The sequence below is a fragment of the Leuciscus leuciscus genome, assembly GCF_965113295.1.
Source record: "Leuciscus leuciscus genome assembly, chromosome: 1".
NCBI classification, from domain to species: domain Eukaryota; kingdom Metazoa; phylum Chordata; class Actinopteri; order Cypriniformes; family Leuciscidae; genus Leuciscus; species Leuciscus leuciscus.
The window spans coordinates 42432710-42450891 of record NC_138725.1 but is presented as its reverse complement, the minus strand read 5'-3'; the positions used below and the strand labels follow the sequence as shown (position 1 = coordinate 42450891).

General features: G+C 38.2%; 1 protein-coding gene across 2 annotated transcripts in view; it reads right to left on the bottom strand.

Moving 5' to 3' along the window:
* The window catches only part of olfm2a (olfactomedin 2a), a 90258-nt gene that overhangs the window by 12063 nt on the left and 60013 nt on the right, over positions 1-18182 (bottom strand). For both annotated transcript variants that reach the window (XM_082183066.1, XM_082183065.1), the window contains exon 2: positions 16062-16211. In XM_082183066.1, the coding sequence (XP_082039192.1) occupies positions 16062-16211 (150 nt within the window). The remainder of the gene's footprint in view (positions 1-16061; positions 16212-18182) is intronic.

Here is an 18182-nt window from a genome sequence, read left to right as displayed (position 1 = left end):
GTAATTAAAGCAAATTTTTTTTCAATAACGGAAGAATATGTTAAAGTATTGTATTTGGGGTAAAAGGCGCATCTGCTGTTGGGGCAAAAGGCACAATAATTAAAATGATGATAAATAACTGGCTGACTTTTCCATTTGTTGACATGACATACACTGAACAAAATTATAAACGCAACATTTGTTTTTGCCCCCATTTTTCATGAGTTGAACTCAAAGATCTAAGACTTTTTCTATGTACACAAAAGGCCTATTTCACTCAAATATTGCTCACAAATCTGACTAAATCTGTGTTAGTGAGCACTTCTCCTTTGCTGAGATAATCCATCCACCTCACAGGTGTGGCATATCAAAATGCTGATTAGACAGCATGATTATTGCACAGGTGTGCCTTAGGCTGGCCACTAAAAGGCCACTCTAAAATGTGCAGTTTTACTGTATTGGGGGGGTCCGGGCCCTATACGCCGAGCCCTGTTGTACACTACACTAGGCGTATAAATTCATTTCAAGCTACCTTTATTTCCTTTTTGAAACTTAAAAATGTTGGACCCCAATGACTTTCATAATATAGAAACATTCCCTGAAACATTTGTTAAAACATTGTTTTTTCAAGCACAGTCTTAAAGGGATACTCCACCGATTTTTCATATTAAACTATGTTATTCCCTTAACTAAGATGAGTTGATACATACCTCTCTCGTCTCAGTGCGTGCGCTCAACCGCTCTGTCTTGCGGCGAAACTTTGTTAGCACTTAGCTTAGCCCAGTTCATTCAATATGGGCCAAGCAGAGAAGCTACCAAACACCTCCACGTTTTCCCTATTTAAATACAGTTACTCGCGTAGTGTAACTCGACCTAGGAAGGTGACACAAAACAAAGTTTCGCCGCAAGACAGAGCGGTTGAGCGCACGCACTGAGACGAGAGAGCTATGTATCAACTCATCTTAGTTAAGGTAATAACATAGTTTAATATGAAAAAACGGTGGAGTATCCCTTTAAGAAAGAGTTTGGAATGACATGACGGTGAATAAATAATGACAGAATTTTCATTTTTAGGTGAACCATTACTTTAAGGTAGAGTTATATTGAGGTAGATTGGCATGGGTGTGAGTCATGTGCCTCATTGACTCACTTTGTCTGGAGTCCCAAATTTGCCTTCTCAGGAATCCCTCTCTAAACGGTTTCATTTTCATCCTCTATTAATCTCTATCTGCCTCTCTCTTCATCTCTGCCTCCATCAGCTGTGCTCATTAACTAGTCAAACAGCTGCTACCTATTGTAGTGTGATTCCAAAGCTCTCTCTGATTCAGTGAGTGTAATGCTGATGGGGACGTGTGGTTCTTCTTCTGTTCACAGATGAGGCTGGAAACCACTGAGGGGTTGGTGAGTAAGGAAGAAATGAGGGCCGGTCAACTGGCTGAGAGTCCAACCAGGCACGGATTTAGAAAGCAGAGGCCCCTGGGCACAAGATCTTGGAGGCCCCCCTCCCCCTCGTAGGCTTGTGGCCCAAACTAACACAGCATCTTAATTTTGAGAAACAGTAAAAGGAAGCTGTGGGTTCTTCTTTACTTTAAAACAAAACCACTTTCTCCAACTCCATTTCTTGTAATGTTAACTGTGACAGCAAAGGAGCTCTATAAATGCACTGTTAGACATTTTATCGTATTTTTGCAGTAACTTACTGGCAGCACTATTGCCAGTAAGTTACTGTAAGTTCCCCTTTACAGTAGCTAACCTGTAAAATGTGTTTTACGGTATGATGCCCTTACCGCAAGTTCATTTTACAGTAAGATGCCCTTACCGCAATTTAATTTTACAGTAAGATGCCCTTACCGCAATTTAATTGCGACTTATTTTTTCAGTATAAAACAGTACTATTTTATTATTTATATTTTACATGAATGCTACTGAATTTAATAAATTCCAAAAAAGTGACTTGAGTCCATGTACATCAGCATATTCCTTATTCACTGTCACAATCAATTACATCCATTTTATTTTTTTATTGTGATGCAACATTAGGCAAGGCAGTTGTATTCATATAGCACATGTCATACACAGTAGGGAATTAAAATAATCACAAAATAAAAGCAAGGAAAATTAAAGTGCCCCTATTATGGATTTTTGAAAATGACCTTTCGCATTAACAGCTCTAAGGCCTCGTTTACACTGTAAGTGAAATGTAACCCAATTCCGATTTTTTGCTCATATGTGACACAGATCGGATGTGTTCTATGACAGTGTAAACACGGAAAAAAAAGGCATGCATTCGTATATTTCGAGATCGGTTTCAGGCCTCATTCATATGTGGAAATAAATCAGATATAAATCGGATATGTGCCAATGCGACTGTCATATAAACAGGCAGATCGGATTTTCTTAGGCAGTAGGCAACGTCTCCGCGGTTTAATGATGAGAGCAACCCCGACGCGCGTCTGCAAAGGGGCGGATGGGCCTCGTTTACACTGCAGGTCTTGATGCCCAATTCTGATTTGTTGCCTATATCCGATTTTTTTGACCGTCCGTTTACACGTTCTTTCAATTGTGACCCATTTCCGATTCATGTATTTACACTTGACATACTATCTGAAATTCTGCACGATTAAAGGGAGTTCTTGTACGGATGGACAAACGCGAAATATGCAAAAGACCTGCAGTATAGACAGTACGAGGCCTAAGTGAATGAAAACATCCTGCAAAGTTTTAAATCTGAAAGTGCACCGTATATAAAGTTATTTTCTTTCAAAAATAAGAGTCGACAATGAAATGAATCGTTTTTCAAACGAGTCATAAGCCATTTCGTTGTGACGTCAAGACGAAACATTAGCATATTGCCGACACCAGGAAAAACTTGAAACCCTTCAAACACTACAGCTGATCCCTGTGGATGCTGGATAGCATCATGTTGAGAAGACGCTGTGCTCTACAATGTGAAGGTAAAGCCAGTTTTATTTTCACTGCCCAAGAATGAGTATCAGCGGTGAAGAATCAGCGGTTAAAGTTCATCTTTACCACGATACCACAGCAGTATAATCCTAAACTTTTGCTGTGTTCCCTTTATTTTACTGACGACTGCTTCTCAAATCTCAGAGTTCAATGCAGGATTCGCAAACCGCTTGCTCTTGGAAGATGGAGTTCAACATTTTTATTTTGTGTCGGTCTCCTGCTAACTGGCTAACTCACGTTATCATGTACCTATGCTAATCAGTTTGTGGGCCACTATTACCTAAAACTGTGTCTATTAATGCAGATTGTCTGTCGTTCTCACTACTTTGAGGAAAGATTAAGCATGGAGCAAGATTTGTTTTACCAACGTTTATGTTACATCAGTCATTCACGCTAGAGCTCGGCTAATATATGCACTGTAATTGATACAGTTTCCACGTGTTCATCGCAATAAATTAGAAAAATACTCTGTAAATAAATAAGTACAAGTAAAATAATCGGTTTGTTGATGAACATGCACTTGTTAATGCTGATGGTGAGGAATTACAGTTGCAACATCTCATAATGTACCTCAAACTGAGTAATGTATCACTGAGAAACGTCCTGCTCAAGTCGTCCTTGTGATGGAGGTTCGGGTTGAATAACTAGTTCTTCCAGTGTTTCATTATTGGACTCACATTCGGATTGATATGGTAAAATCGACGTCATCGTTCGTTACTGTGTTTAGTTTACGGTGTAGGAAGTCACAGCCAAAAAACTGATCTGATCATGATACTTCTTTGTGTGCAAATAAATTATTGTTAACAAACATACACACAAACACACACACACACACACACACACACACACACACACACACACACACACACACACACACACACACACACACACTCATTAAAGAATTTTATTTTAATTTAATTTTAAAAAAGAAGAAAAAAAAGGATGCCATACAGTTAGTGGGGTCTTGGAGGCCCCCTAGAGGTCGGAGGCCCCCGGGCACCGGCCCAATCGGCCCGGTGGTAAATCCGGCCTTGAGTCCAACGCTCTATTTATGCCGACACTTTGCATTTAACTGCCAATCAATTGAACCACGCATATCAACAGACTCAATATCCAATCGTTTCTCTGTAGCAAAACATCTCTCTCTCTCTCTTTCTCACTTCTGGTGCAAGTGTTGGGCGTGAGTGTGTACGGAGTGGTGCTGAGTGCTGTGAGAGAATTTTTTTCTGTCAATTTCTCTACGCTGAAATTTTTCTTGTTTGTTTTGGTCTTGTTTGTTTTCTTATTGTTGTACTACATCTAGGGCCGTGTGCTATCCGTTTGTAGGAAGCATGTCGGCCCAGCGGGTGCAGGGTTTGTGCTCACTCACGAGACGCAACGCAGCAAAGGTGGCTTCCACGGTGAGCATAGAGGACTGTTGCTTGGCTGTTGGGGAGGTGGTTGGACACTCAGGTATTATATCCGCTTCCAGGATGAATAATGCGTTAGTGTTTTTTTTTGGATAACGTAGAAAAAGCGAATGAGTTGGTCGAGCGGGGAATTGTAATTAGTGGAGAATTTGTTTCAGTTCTTCCTCTTTCCTTGCCTGCCAAAAGAGTAACTCTATCTAACATGCCACCTTTTGTGAGTGACGAGATTCTAACGCAAGTGTTGTCATGCAAGTGTTTGGTGTCTCCAATTAAAAAGATACTGAATAGTAGTGAATCACCTTTATTGAAGCATATAGTTTCTTTAAGGCGATTCGTCTACATGATCTAGATCTAACGCTCAATTTTCGGATTGAGGATTTTAGTTATACTATTTTTGTCACTACTGGAAAGACAAAGTGTTTCGGATGTGGAAAAACGGACACTTAATTCGAAATTTCCCGAACAAAAATATTCCAGGGGTGAAAGGAAACGAAAATAGAAATGTTGAGCAGGGTGATGAAGGTAACGGTGAAGTGGAGACTGGTGTGACTGTGCCAGGTGGAGGCTCGGTTGTGACAGAGAGGTTAGAAAACCCTCCCGGGGAGTTTGAGGCTGAGTTAACCCCATCTCGGCTACGGTTTCTAGAGAGTCAACGGTTTGGTTTCTTTCTCCGATAGCAAAAAATAAAGTATAACCAATGAACAGAATCAAACATCTGTAAGCGAAACTTGTGAGGTACAGTTAACATCGGAGCAAGAGCAGCTCCTTTTTAAGATACCTCAAAAAAGAAAAATGCTAAACAAGTTTCTAGATGCAATAATAAGTAAAATCGATGACTTAAAGATATGCAAGACACAGAGAGTGATAGTGATTCCTCAGAATGTAGCATGAGTTTTTCGCAAAGTGAATCCGTAGATCGTAGTTATGAACTTGAGGACATAAAATTGTTTCTCAGATACAATGATAAAGCAGATTTGTCTCAGATTTGCTGATAAAGCAAAAAGTTTGATGGATGGAGATTGCTTTACCAACAAAGAAGTTTATAGACTAAAAAAAAATTGTGAGGAACACCAACAATGCCCTAAATAATGATGCTGTTTGATATAAAGAATAAAGATAGCTCTTCTTTTTGGCCTTGTAGTTTCTATCTTTTATTCTTTTCTTTTTTTTCCTTTTTTTAAGTCCATCTCGCTTCTTTGAATGTTAATGGTGCAAGGAATTGTAAGAAAAGAGCAAATATTTTTGAAAGAAATTCAACAGAAAAATATATATATAGCTCTTTTACAAGAGACACATAGTAGCTCAGATAATGTTATGGATTGGATGAAAGAATTCAATGGAATACCTGTTTTAAGCCACAGCTCTACTTTAAGTGGCGGAGTTGCTATTTATTGTTATTTAAACCAATTTCATATGATGTAGATGAAATTGTTAAAGGCAGAATGTTAAAGGTTAGAGCTACTTAAGAAAGTTTTGTTTTTGTTTTGATTTGTATCTATGTCCCTACTGCACCTGTGGAAAGACTATTGTTCTTAGACAGCCTTTGTTCAACCTTACAAAATTGCTGTACGGAAGAGTTACTGTTCGTAGGTGGTGATTTTAATTGCACTGAACTTGATAGAGACAGAAATCATGTTGAACCTCACATGGCCTCACGTAAACATCTAATTCACTTAATTGAAAAATATGATTTGTGTGATGTTTGGAGAGCTCTGAATGGAAATGAAAGACAGTATACATGTGCTCATACACATGATAATTATTTAGCTTTAGCTAGACTAGACAGATTGTATGTTTTTAAGCATCACTTGAATATGTTTAACAAATGCTATATCACACCATTATCGTTTTCTGATCATCATCTGGTGAGTTGTACATTTATTTTAAATACAGTGAAATTTAAAAGTTCATACTGGCACTTTAATACGAACCTTCTAAATTATACGTTTTTCATATAATCTTTTGAGTTCTTTTGGAAAGAGTTTAAAAAGACAAAGTCTTCTTTTAATTTATTAGTTGCGCTTTACTACGAACCGTTGGAGGTTTTGCCCTGGATAAATCCCTTTTTTGGTGGACCCCAAAAGTCTGCACCTCTCACAGTTGTCACCTTTTTATCAGAACCTTTTTAAAGTTTGGGATTTTTTTTCACATCCAAAAGATCTATTCGCTTGATCACTCGTTTTGTAAATTAGCTAGTGGAAACCTTTTCAATTGAAGAAAAATGTATTTTGGAGGATTTTTTATTGAAGGACCAGTATCCCTGATAGTGAAGACCCATTTCCCTGTGTGTTAATTCAGCCGAATTTTGAAGAGTGTTTTATTAAAAGAAGAAAAATTCCTTTCAGTTGATTTTTTTTTCCTGTATAAAATGTGTGTTCTTATCCTTAACAAAAAAATGTTTGACAAAAGAATTGATACCCTATGGCATTCAGTTTTTAAATTATGCAACGATGTAAAACCTGAATGGAGAGTGTTATATAAACCACCATTATTAAAAAAGACGGGAGATTTGCAATGGAGAATTCTTCATGGAGCCATTGCAGTCAATTATTTTATTTCTGTTTTGGATTCTAATAACAACTCTGGTTCTCCTTTTTGTCTTTAAAAAGAGATTGTCTTTCATGCTTTTATGTACTGTTTTAGGCTTAAACCTTTATTTTGTGTTGGTTCAAGAAATGTGTGACAAGTTCAATGAGAATTTTTATCCTGAAACTATTAGTTTTGGTTTCAAGTATGTGCAGAAAAAACGTATCGAGTTTCAATTACTGAATTTAATTTTTGGACAAGCTAAATTGGCGATTTTTATGAGTAGAAAAAGTGAGTAGAAAGGTCTCTAGAATGAACAGTGCCACCGTCATCTTTCTTAGCTCTGTTGAAAAGGCAAACGAGTTGAGACTGGAATAGTTATTGTGAATCTTTTTACTCACGTTCTCCCACTTTCCATGCCATCCAAAAAAGTGCTGTTGTCTAATATTCCGCCTTTCATAAGTGATGAAACTTTAGTGAGAATTTTGTCCTGATATGGTAACCCTTACGAAAAAGAAGTATACTTCAAGTTCATTTTATGAAGTATGATCAAGTATATTTTTAAGTATACTTTATGTAGTTAGTACTAATATCAATGTGTACTTGCAGTAAACTTGTAAGTGTACTATTTCAATACTGCTTGGGACTAAATTGGCCCACTTTAAGTATATAAAAGTATAAGTGTTTGTGTACTATAGTGTAAGAGTAGTAGACTACTTAGTTTACTATTTTAATACAAGTAGTACATTTTGAAACTCTGAAGTGTACTCTCAGTAAACTACTAGTTTAGTAGTTTATTCTGCAAGTATACTTGTAAGTTTTCTTTAAGTGAACATAACATTATACTTATAGTTTACTATTTATATATTATTTTTGCACTTGAAGTATACTACTGTGTTCAAATGTAGATATTTTTTATACTTGAAAAATACCTTTAACTGTACTTTAATTTTAAAAACATTTTGAATAAACTTATTTTTCGTAAGGGAAATTGGTGTCATCTATTAAAATGATACCATTTGGAAGTGGATCTCCTCTTTTAAAACATGTGGTTTCGTTTAGGCGATTCGTTTACATGACCCTAAAAGATGATGAGGATCTAGATCTTTCACTGCATCTCAAAGTTGACGAGTTCGACTATGTTATTTATGCTACTACGGACAAGATGAAATGTTTCAAATGTGGTGAAGTGGGCCACTTAATCCGTGCGTGTCCTGGTAAGAATAAGGAAAATGGCTCAGCGGCTGATGACATTGTTAATAATGTTAGTGAAACGCAGCTCGGCCTGTGACAGAGACAGGTGCAGTGGAGGATAGAGCTGGGGAGAATCCGCCCGCGGCCGAGAGTGCGGCGATCCAGGTAATTTATCCCCAAAATGTGGTTGAGGAAAATAGACCGGGTGAAGCTGAAACATCGAATATTCATTCTCGCAGATCGAATATGCAAAAAAGTGATAGTGCACCTAAGTTTTTGCTGCCCGATTTGTTTTGTGATGTCATTGAAATGGAGACAGAGCGGAGTGAATTCAAAGTTCCATCAAAAAGGAAAATATCTGATGAAGGGCAGGAATTTTTGAGGTGGTTAAACAAAAAATAATAGATGCTATGTTGCAAGAAACACATAGTGACTTAAGGGATGCTGCTGATTGGGCTGAGGAGTGGGATGGGGTCTCTGTGTTGAGCCACAACACCTCACTTAGAGGAGGGGTTGCTATAATTTTTTCTAAGAGTTTCAGTCTGACTTCTTATCAGGTTGATGAAGTAGCGGAAAAAGCGAGCTGGTATAGCCGGCGATACAGCCGACCTCAGGGGGTTAAAGGTAGGCTCTTAAAAGTAAGATACGTTTGCCAATGTTATTTTTGTGTACATTCCAACTGCACCAATAGAAAGAATGTTGTTTTTAAATACTTTGTGTTCTGTTTTACAAAAATGCTGTGTAGAAGAATATTTATTCTTGGGTGGTGACTTTAACTGTACATTATCGAATTTGGATAGAAGTCATATTGAACCTCACTTGCCCTCTCGTAATCGGTTAATCCAGCTTGTTAAACGCATGCTATGTGATGTTTGGAGACAGTTTTATGAGACACAAAAGCAATATGTGATGCGATCTGGGAAAACCCGTCGGATGTCACGCTGGGCCGTTTTCAGTAAATTCCAAAATAGTTTGAATGTCAAAAAAAAAATTCCATTAAATTATTATTCTATAACATCTTTTCTCTTATCTCTGAAAATATCTTGGCAAAATTCCCTTGTTTAGTGCAGAAAAACAGCGATAGTGTCAAGCTGAAAATACTCTCTTTCTCTAATGCATTCTATGCGACCATTTTCTCTAATGCCCAGCAGAGGTGAAAAAAAAACAATCGCCGTATATCCCATACACCTGTCCGTCTCTTAACACTACAAAGATAGTTTACCTATAAAATAAACCACATAACATGTACAGTGAATGTGTATTAGTGCGCATTTCGCGCCTATCCTGTTTAAAAAAAAAGAGTGCCAAGCGGATGGTGATGGTTAATTAAACCTGTTTTTCTCAAAATTCCGTTCCAGAAAATCATAGCGATCGGCCGACTTCAGATAAACATAACTTTTGCTACCACCAAGCTATGATAAAAATAAAAACAGATTTGGAAAGGGCTTGATACCAGCTTCCATATGATATCAAAACCTGTAATAGGTAAAATTTCACCATGTGGTGGGTTTTCCCTGATCGCATCACATATACTTGGACTCATGTTCGTGACCGTGTGATTTCGCTGGCAAGATTGGATCGGTTCTATGTTGTTAAGCATCACTGTAACATTGTAAGAAAATGTTTAATTAGAGTTTTTCTGATCACAGTATGGTGCAGTGTTCTGTGTTTTTAAACTCCAGTAAGCCAAGGAGTGCATATAGGCTTGCAAACACTACTTTGTTACGTGACAGGTATTTAAAAAAATATGTTTAAACTTTTTGGGGATGAGTTCAGGACCATAAAGGGATCTTTAAAGTCTCTACGACAATGGTGGGATTTTGGGAAAGTCAAAATAAAGCAATTCTGTTTGCAGTATATTCAAAACGTCACTAGAGAGACAACTAAGTATGAACACCTTGGAGACCGATATTTTAAAACTTCAAGAATTAGCTGAGTTGACTGGTGGCCAGGGTTATTTAGATTCTTTGTCAAATAAAAGGACACAGTTGGCTGATTTACTGGGTATTAAAACACAGGGGGCTCTGGTCAGGTCGAGGTTTCAGAGTGTGGACCAGATGGATGCTCCATCCAGGTTCTTTTTCAACTTGGAGAAAAAGAATGGTCAGAACAGAGTCATCCATGCTCTGGTTTCTGAGTCTGGGGGATTATTGACAGACCCTGCAGACATTCGAAAGAGAGCAGTTGTGTTTTATGAAAACCTGTATAAAAATGAACTTGCGGCGGAATACAGGAGTGACAGTGAATTTTTCAATGACTTACCCCAGGCGTCTGAGGAAGTCAATGCTGAGATCTCTAGTGCTTTGAGCATGGGCGAACTGTACAAGGCTCTCCAAGGAATGGAGTCTGGAATGGCGCCGGGCATTGACGGCCTTCCAGTAGATTTTTATAAATCTTTCTGGTCAGAACTGAGAGAGGACCTTCTGGAGGTATTGAATGAAAGCTTGCTGAAGGCCAGCTGCCTCTGAGCTGCCATAGAGCAGTGTTAACCCTCCTGCCCAAGAAAGGCAACCTTATAGACAAAGTGCTGGCGGCCTGTATCACTACTCTGTAGCGACTATACAAACTGCTCTCGAAAACCCTGGCTAACAGGCTAGCAGGAGTGATGGATGGTGTCATCCATCCTGACCAGACCTACTGTGTTCCTGGTAGGTCAATATTTGACAATGTTTCATTGGTTTGTGATGTTGTAGAGGTCTCCAAGATATTGAGTTTAGATTGTGGGTTGATCTCATTGTATCAGGAGAAAGCATTTGACTGTGTTGAGTATTGCTATTTGTGGAGAGTTTTAGAGGCCTTTGGGTTTTGCCCAAAATGTATAAATTGTATTAAAGTTCTTTATTGTGGCGTTGAGAGTTTTCTGAAGGTGAACGGTGGTTTATGTGCTCCTTTTAAAGCTCATAGAGGTGTTAGGCAAGGGGTGCTCATTGTCTGGTATTCTCTATTCTTTGGCAATAAGAGCCACTTTTACAACAAACACGGGTCAAACTTCATGGTATATGTGTGCCAAACTGTACAAATAATCTTATGCCGACGATGTCATAGTCATGATTAGTAGACAAAATGACATACAGGTTTTGTTAGGTTTACTTAAAACTTTTAAAGGTTTATCTTCTGCGAGTGTAAACTGGAGTAAAAGTGAAACTTTTATAATTAGGTAAAAGGACAGGTGGGAAACCAGATCTTCCTGAAGGTTTAGGTTGGGGAAAATCAGGTTTTTAATACTTAGGAGTGTATCTTGGTGATGATTTTACAGTCATTGAAAAAGTCATTGAAACAGTTAAAGGTCGTCTGGATAAATGGAGATGGTTAATTCCAAAGATGTCATATAAAGGGCGTATATTAATTATAAATAACTTAGTTGCTTATTAACTATGGCATAGGGTTGCATGTATTGATCCTCCCTCACATCTGTTAGTGAAAATCCAGGCTATTTTAGTAGATTTCTTCTGGGATAAATTGCATTGGGTCCCACAGAGTGTGTTATTTTTGCCTAAGGAGGAGGGTGGACATGGCCTAATACATCTTCAATTCATACAAATTGCAATTCACTGCAATTCATACAAAGACTATTAATTGGTGCAGTTGAATTTAAATGGTGTTCTGTTGCATATGTGATTTTACATAATCTTGAGAATCTGGGACTGGACAAAACTCTTTTTTTACTGGACCCTACGAAATTGAACACTTCTGGTCTACCGGTGTTTTATAGGAACCTCTTTAAGGTGTGGAGTCTTTTTGATTTAAAAAAAGCAGAGGGTTCACAGTCACTTCATTGGCTATTGGAAGAGCCTTTAGTTCGTGGAGCACGTCTGGATGTGTGTGCCAGTGGATTTTTCCCAGGACTTAACAAGACACTCATTGACAGTAAAATCACCACTTTGGGACAATTACTGGCAATATCAGGACTTGATTTTAAGAATAAAGAAGCAACGGCTCAACACATCTGAGAATTCGATCAATCCGTCTAGTTGCGCAGCTATTGGTGAAATGGCAGACGGTTCTTAATGCAACGGAAAGAACTTTGTTGACTGAGTATTGTGATGGTCTCTGTAAACCAAATCCTGAAGACTCTTTTCCTTGTCTAGAATCTAGAAGTTTCTGGAGTGTTTTTAAAAATTGTTGAATCCTAGTGTGTAGACTTTTTTTCTTATACTGGGAAAACTTTGTATAAGTATTGTGTCGTTATTTTTAACAAAAAAAAATGTTAAATAAGAAAACTGATACTCCATGGTGTGATTTTTTTTAAATTGAATGTGGATAGAAAACCTGAGTGGAGAGCACTTTATAAACCACCGGTGACGAAAAAGACAGGTGATTTACAGTGGAGAATCCTTCATGGCGCTGTCGCCGTCAATGCTTTTATTTCAATTTTAAATCCTCAAGTTGATGCTGAATGTCCTTTTTGCACTGAGGGTGCTTTCACACCTGCCTCATTTAGTTCGGTTGAATCGCACTAGAGTTCGTTTTCCCCGTTGGTGCGGTTCGTTTGGGCAGGTGTGAATGCGGCAATCGCACTCGGGTGCACACCAAAAGCGGGCCAAACAAGCGGACCGAGACCTCCTGGAAGAGGTGGTCTCGGTACGCTTTGAAACGAACTCTGGAGCGGTTCGTTTGTGGTGAGAACGTGATTCGACCTCGAACAGAAGCAACTGCCAAAGAACTGCGCATTTTTGGACTATGCCAGTTGCCGTAGTCAGCTGCGCTGTGCATTATAGGATGAGGAGAAATGTTTGTTGACAGTTTGCAGCTCGCGGACAAACTTGGAGTTGTGAGGAGGTGCGGAGCCTGATAGAAATTAATATTAACATTATTTTCGAGCCGCATCCTCGCTTCATTCTCAAATATTATTGTTTGTCTAAAGTGGTGTAGACAAACTATATGATAAAATATGACCAAAGATACGCAAGGACAAGCCCACGCAGTCGTCTCTCCATAGTAAACAGCGGCGTGTTGTCTGCCGGATTTTCCGCCTCTTTGTTTACTTCTGGGAGTTCTGTTGGAATTTTCCCGCACGTTAATTCTGACCAAACGAAGTGCAGTTATGGAAATGCGTTCCGAGTGATGTGGATGTTGTGACGTGACTGCATTTTGGTTCGTTTTATCAACTCATAAACTGATTCGGACCAGAGCGATCAGTGTGGTGTGAAAAGGAACCAAAACGCCTAAAAAATGCTACAAAGTATAATTTTTTCGCCCTTGGTCCGGACCAAATGAACCGAACTACAGATGTGAAAGCACCCTGAGAGAGTAACCATTTTTCATGTATTTGTAAATTGTGCAAGATTAGAGCCTTTATTTCTGTCATTAGGAAGTATTTTTCACAGGTGTAATGAAACTTTTTCTACGGTGTTATTTATTTTGGGTTTTAAATATGTGTTGAAACAAAAAAGTGTATGTCAGTTGTTGAATTTTGTTTTAGGCCAGGCAAAATAGGCTATTTAGGAAAAAGAAGATTGAACAAAATGTGGAGCAGAATGTAGTTGCTATGGTTTCAAACATGTTGCAATGTTTGCAACACACCGCAACTGAAGAAAAAACATGCAAATAGAAAAAGCAACCGCAATTTAAGAAAACATCTTCATCAGTTTTACAACACGTGTGCTCCAAATACTCACAACACAACCAAATACAGAAACGCGCTGCAAAAGTTGACAACAGCACAGATACACAGATCACAGATCACAAATAGCACAGACCACAATGGAAATGTTTCCAGGGGACCCCAATAAGTGACGAACCTGGCTATGTACAGCCGATGTATGATCAACGGCTGTCCGAATTCACTCACTCGTTTTCATTCACTCCTTCAAGTGAACTGTATTAGTGGAGTAACATAGGGATTAATGAATGAGGGTTTAGGGGGCGATTTTGGATTCAGCCAACATCATTTCATTGTTATTTTCACCTGGGATGTTTCCATGACAACGCAGCACGGTGTCCATCAGCTGAATAGCTGTTCTTACAACAGAAATGTCTTATTATCGCTGTTAACATAACTGTTGTAAATAAATACATTTTATACAAAAAAGTTTTTATAATATTCTTTATTTATCTGTTTGTGAGTTTTACAACTTTAAAAATTGCTGTCTCATCTTTGGACCCATTTCTTACCTATGAAACTTATTTAAACATAACATTACAAAAATGTTTACAATGTTACTGATGTAGGCTATAGATTTTTTTATTTTTTTTATCATATCTTACCCTCATGTACTTTTTCTCTATCTTTTTTCAATTTTATTTTTATTTTTCAGCTCTTTGTTAACTCTAATACATGTTGTATATTGTATTCAAAGTTGTGTGTCATAAACATGTCATCTCTGTAAGTTTTGCAAGAAAAAAAAGTAAAAAATAAAATAAGAAGTATACATTGAGCAATAAGCATGTCCCATCCGGGTTCGTCACTTATTGGGGTCCCCTGGAAACATTTCCTTTGTGGTCTGTGCTATTTGCAGCATGTTTCTGTATTTGGTTGTGTTGTAAACGTTTGCAGCGCATTTCTGTATTTGGTTGTGTTGTAAGTATTTGGACTGAGCACACATGTGTTTTAAAACTGATGAAGATGTTTTCTATTTGCGTGTGTTTTCTTCATTTGCAGCACGTTGAGCTCTCTTGGACACCGTACGGATGATCTACTACTTCCGGTGAGATTCTGAAGTGTGCATACGATGGACACTTTAATATCCCATGTTGTGGCAAAATTTCTCATTAAACATCATCACTGAACACAGAAGTGACACAAGGTTACGCTGTGGAGCAAGTGAGACACAGACAGGAAGAGATGGACAGCCTTTATACCCTGTTTCAAGGTTCCTTCCCAGCGGCTGTTTCTTTGACCCATATAGATAAGGGACCCATTGCTGTTCAAGTTTCTATCCCTAAAGACACAAACTGTCAGATACTAGGGTCAAAGATCCTGTCCCATTATGTTCCTGAAGCGTCACACCCAGCCCCTCCCCAGGCACGTACATACATATATCTTGTTTCACACATTGACAATATAGACACGTGACACATTACTTTGCAATATATGTTGAAGATCAATGGAAATCAAGCAACGTAATTGACACTGGTAGGTCACGTGATAATGACAATGACATCATGTTGAATGTAGTACGTCCGTATTACATTCATACTACACACATTCATACTATATAAAACATCCTTTTTTAGAAGTCGTTAAGTAATTACTTATTCAAAATAAGTACCTACTTAAGAGAGTATGCGATTTTGGATTTCACGTGTGTACCTTACTTCTTTTCACCACTGAATCCTGATGGTTTAGAGGACAATTACTCTGAGTCGCCCCCTGTCGTTTCAAAGAATAGTACAATGGCGAGCGCGTCAAGTATAAATGCCTCGTCCGTTTGTGGAGGAGCGCACGCAGTCAGCGGAGGCTCGCGGCGTGGAGCCAGGCGAAAGTAAAAAAGGCTTAAGCCCATTTGATATCTAGAACACACGTAAAACTTAGATTGGGCTTAATATGGTGTTTTGTGTTCAACAGATAAAAGAAATATATGATACCGACTTCGAAATACATTCTGTCTTTATTTACTCCCCAACGATGACTACATTTTCATTTTTGTTCTCCTTTACACAGGGTCTCTGTGTGTGAATCTCAGGCTTTTAACAAAGCCTGTGCATTGAGTGCTCCATTTCCTGATTTAAGAGGTACTTTATTTTTTTCAGCTGTTCTTTGCCTGGTCCCCGTCTAATGAGTATGATTAGGAAAAAAATAAAAACCTCCTAACGGCTCAGCAGAATGAATCCAATTTCACAGCAGTATTTAGGACGTGTCCTCTTTTAGGCGGTTGTTTTGCATCATGTACTTTCAGAAACTTTCTCTAATGGGCAACAGTATTATATAATGTTTGGGATCCATGTTTAATGACTGTGTAAATATGTACAAAACATTACTCTGCAAGGATTCGCTCTTGACAAGTGCGTGTCATTTAGGTTATTGTGCATGTAACAGGCAAATGTCACCTTCTCCATTAGTTGACGGAGCTGTCTGCTACGTGGGTCTCGATTACACATGTTCTGTGCTGGAGCCACAACGGTGCAGATACATTTCCCATCTGCGTCCTGTGCCGAGCTGTAGATCTGCCAGCCCTCCTCTGGGCTCGGATACAGGGCCTGCATAGAGAAAGAGATGAAGAGATGAAAAAAAGAGATAGAGAAGGATGCATGGAGAGACAGAGTAAATTGCATGAGCAAAATAGAATGTGGCATCTGTGAGAGGAGGAGGTTTTGATCAGCTTAGACACTTGGAGGAAATAGAGCCGCTTTGGATCGATAAAGCTGCTTTTTCATTGGAGGTGGAGTCAGGAGATGGATGTCTTGAAACAGTGTACATGCTCAAACGTACACACACACACACACACACCCCTAACCCTAAAACATTGCTTAATATAAGCTGTTTTCCTCATTGGGACCAAAAAAATTTCCCCACAAGGATTTCGGATATTGCCTTTAGGGATGCACCAATCATGTTTTCTCATGGCCGATTCCAAATTTTTACTGGCAAAGTGGCCCATTCCGTTACCGGTTGCCGATTTTTTATTTATTTTTTATAAATTTACTTGTTGTTTATTTGTTCTATTACAAGCCAAAATGGCCTTTTAACAAAACATTTCTGTAGTCATTTCAAATTAGAGGCAACCACTTCCAATGGAAAATTGCAATCCAAACAAGGATGCAACACACATGTAGCATGAGCAATTGTTTTTTTAAACAGGATTGTGTAAGAATGGTCTGACTTTAGCGTTGACAGATTATGCTACATAAGACACACTTGCACAAAACAAAAACAGAATGAAAATTCACACTCTGCCAGTAGGTGGCGCTTATGTAACAGCAGCAATTTCGTTTTCTTGGTTTGCACTGTGCATAAAGCAACGCTGAGCTTATAAACTACTTTATATGGAGGTAAGAAAGTAAATGCCATCAAACCTTTTCTGAAGACAGTTAGTTCCCTTCAGAGATACATTCATATAAACCCCAACACCAATTCAATGTTTATATTTTTCTTCCTATATTTCATGCATCGCAAACAGTGAGCTTGTTGTGCCTGGTACTGTATTTTCTCTGTTCTCCTCTTTGTGTCTGTCATTCGGCATGTCCCGTCTTTGGTCGTGTTAACGTCCTGTTTACAGACTTCATAATATTTCCACACAAGTGACATTTGGGGAAATGATTGTGAGCAAGTCCAGAATAGAGATCAGCCAAATAAAAATAAAACCGGTCGACCTGTGCATCTATAATTGCCATCTTTGTGGAGACATTTCCCCCCCCGATAATGTCGGTAATACACACACACACTTTATGTAGACTTTCCATAGGCGTAATGGGTTTTATACTGTAGAAACTGCATATTCTCTCCTCCTACACTAACCCTACCCCTAAACCTTTCAAAAACATCCCTTAGTATGATTTATAAGCTGTTTTCCTCACTGGGCCCGACCAAATGGCCCCAAAATGGCAAACATTTTACTATCTTTACCTTTATGAGGACATTTGGTCCTCTTAATATACGTTAAACAAGAACACACACAAATGACACACACATTTGTATTGGGGTTTTTTCATAGTGGGGACTTTCCTTTTACTCCTTTTGTTTTTATACAGAGTTATTTTAATTATTAATATTTTCTAAATCAAAACTCACACAAACCTTTCTGCTTTTTCATTAATTAAATAGTAAATGCTCAATCCACAACATTTGTGGCATAATTTTGATGACCAAAAGGACCTCGTCCAAAGTTTCCTTTATAAAACAATAATTTAAAAAAAAACCCGCAAACAGACATCAAGGTTATACTGAGGTATTTACAATGGAACTAAATGGGCCAATTTTGGGCGGATTTTAAAAGCAGAAGTGTGAAGCTTATAATTTAAAAAATGCACTTACATTAATTCAAGTAGAAATTAATTGTTGTAGTAATCAACATTTTGGCACAAATGCTTTTAATTGAGCTTAACTTGACTAAACCAGGAATATTCTTATAAGACACTATTTGGTATGTTAATGAAGGTGGTTTTCAGGTTTTACTATCCCTAAAGAGTAAAAGAAGAATAAAACTAGATTGGAAAAGAACAATTGATTGT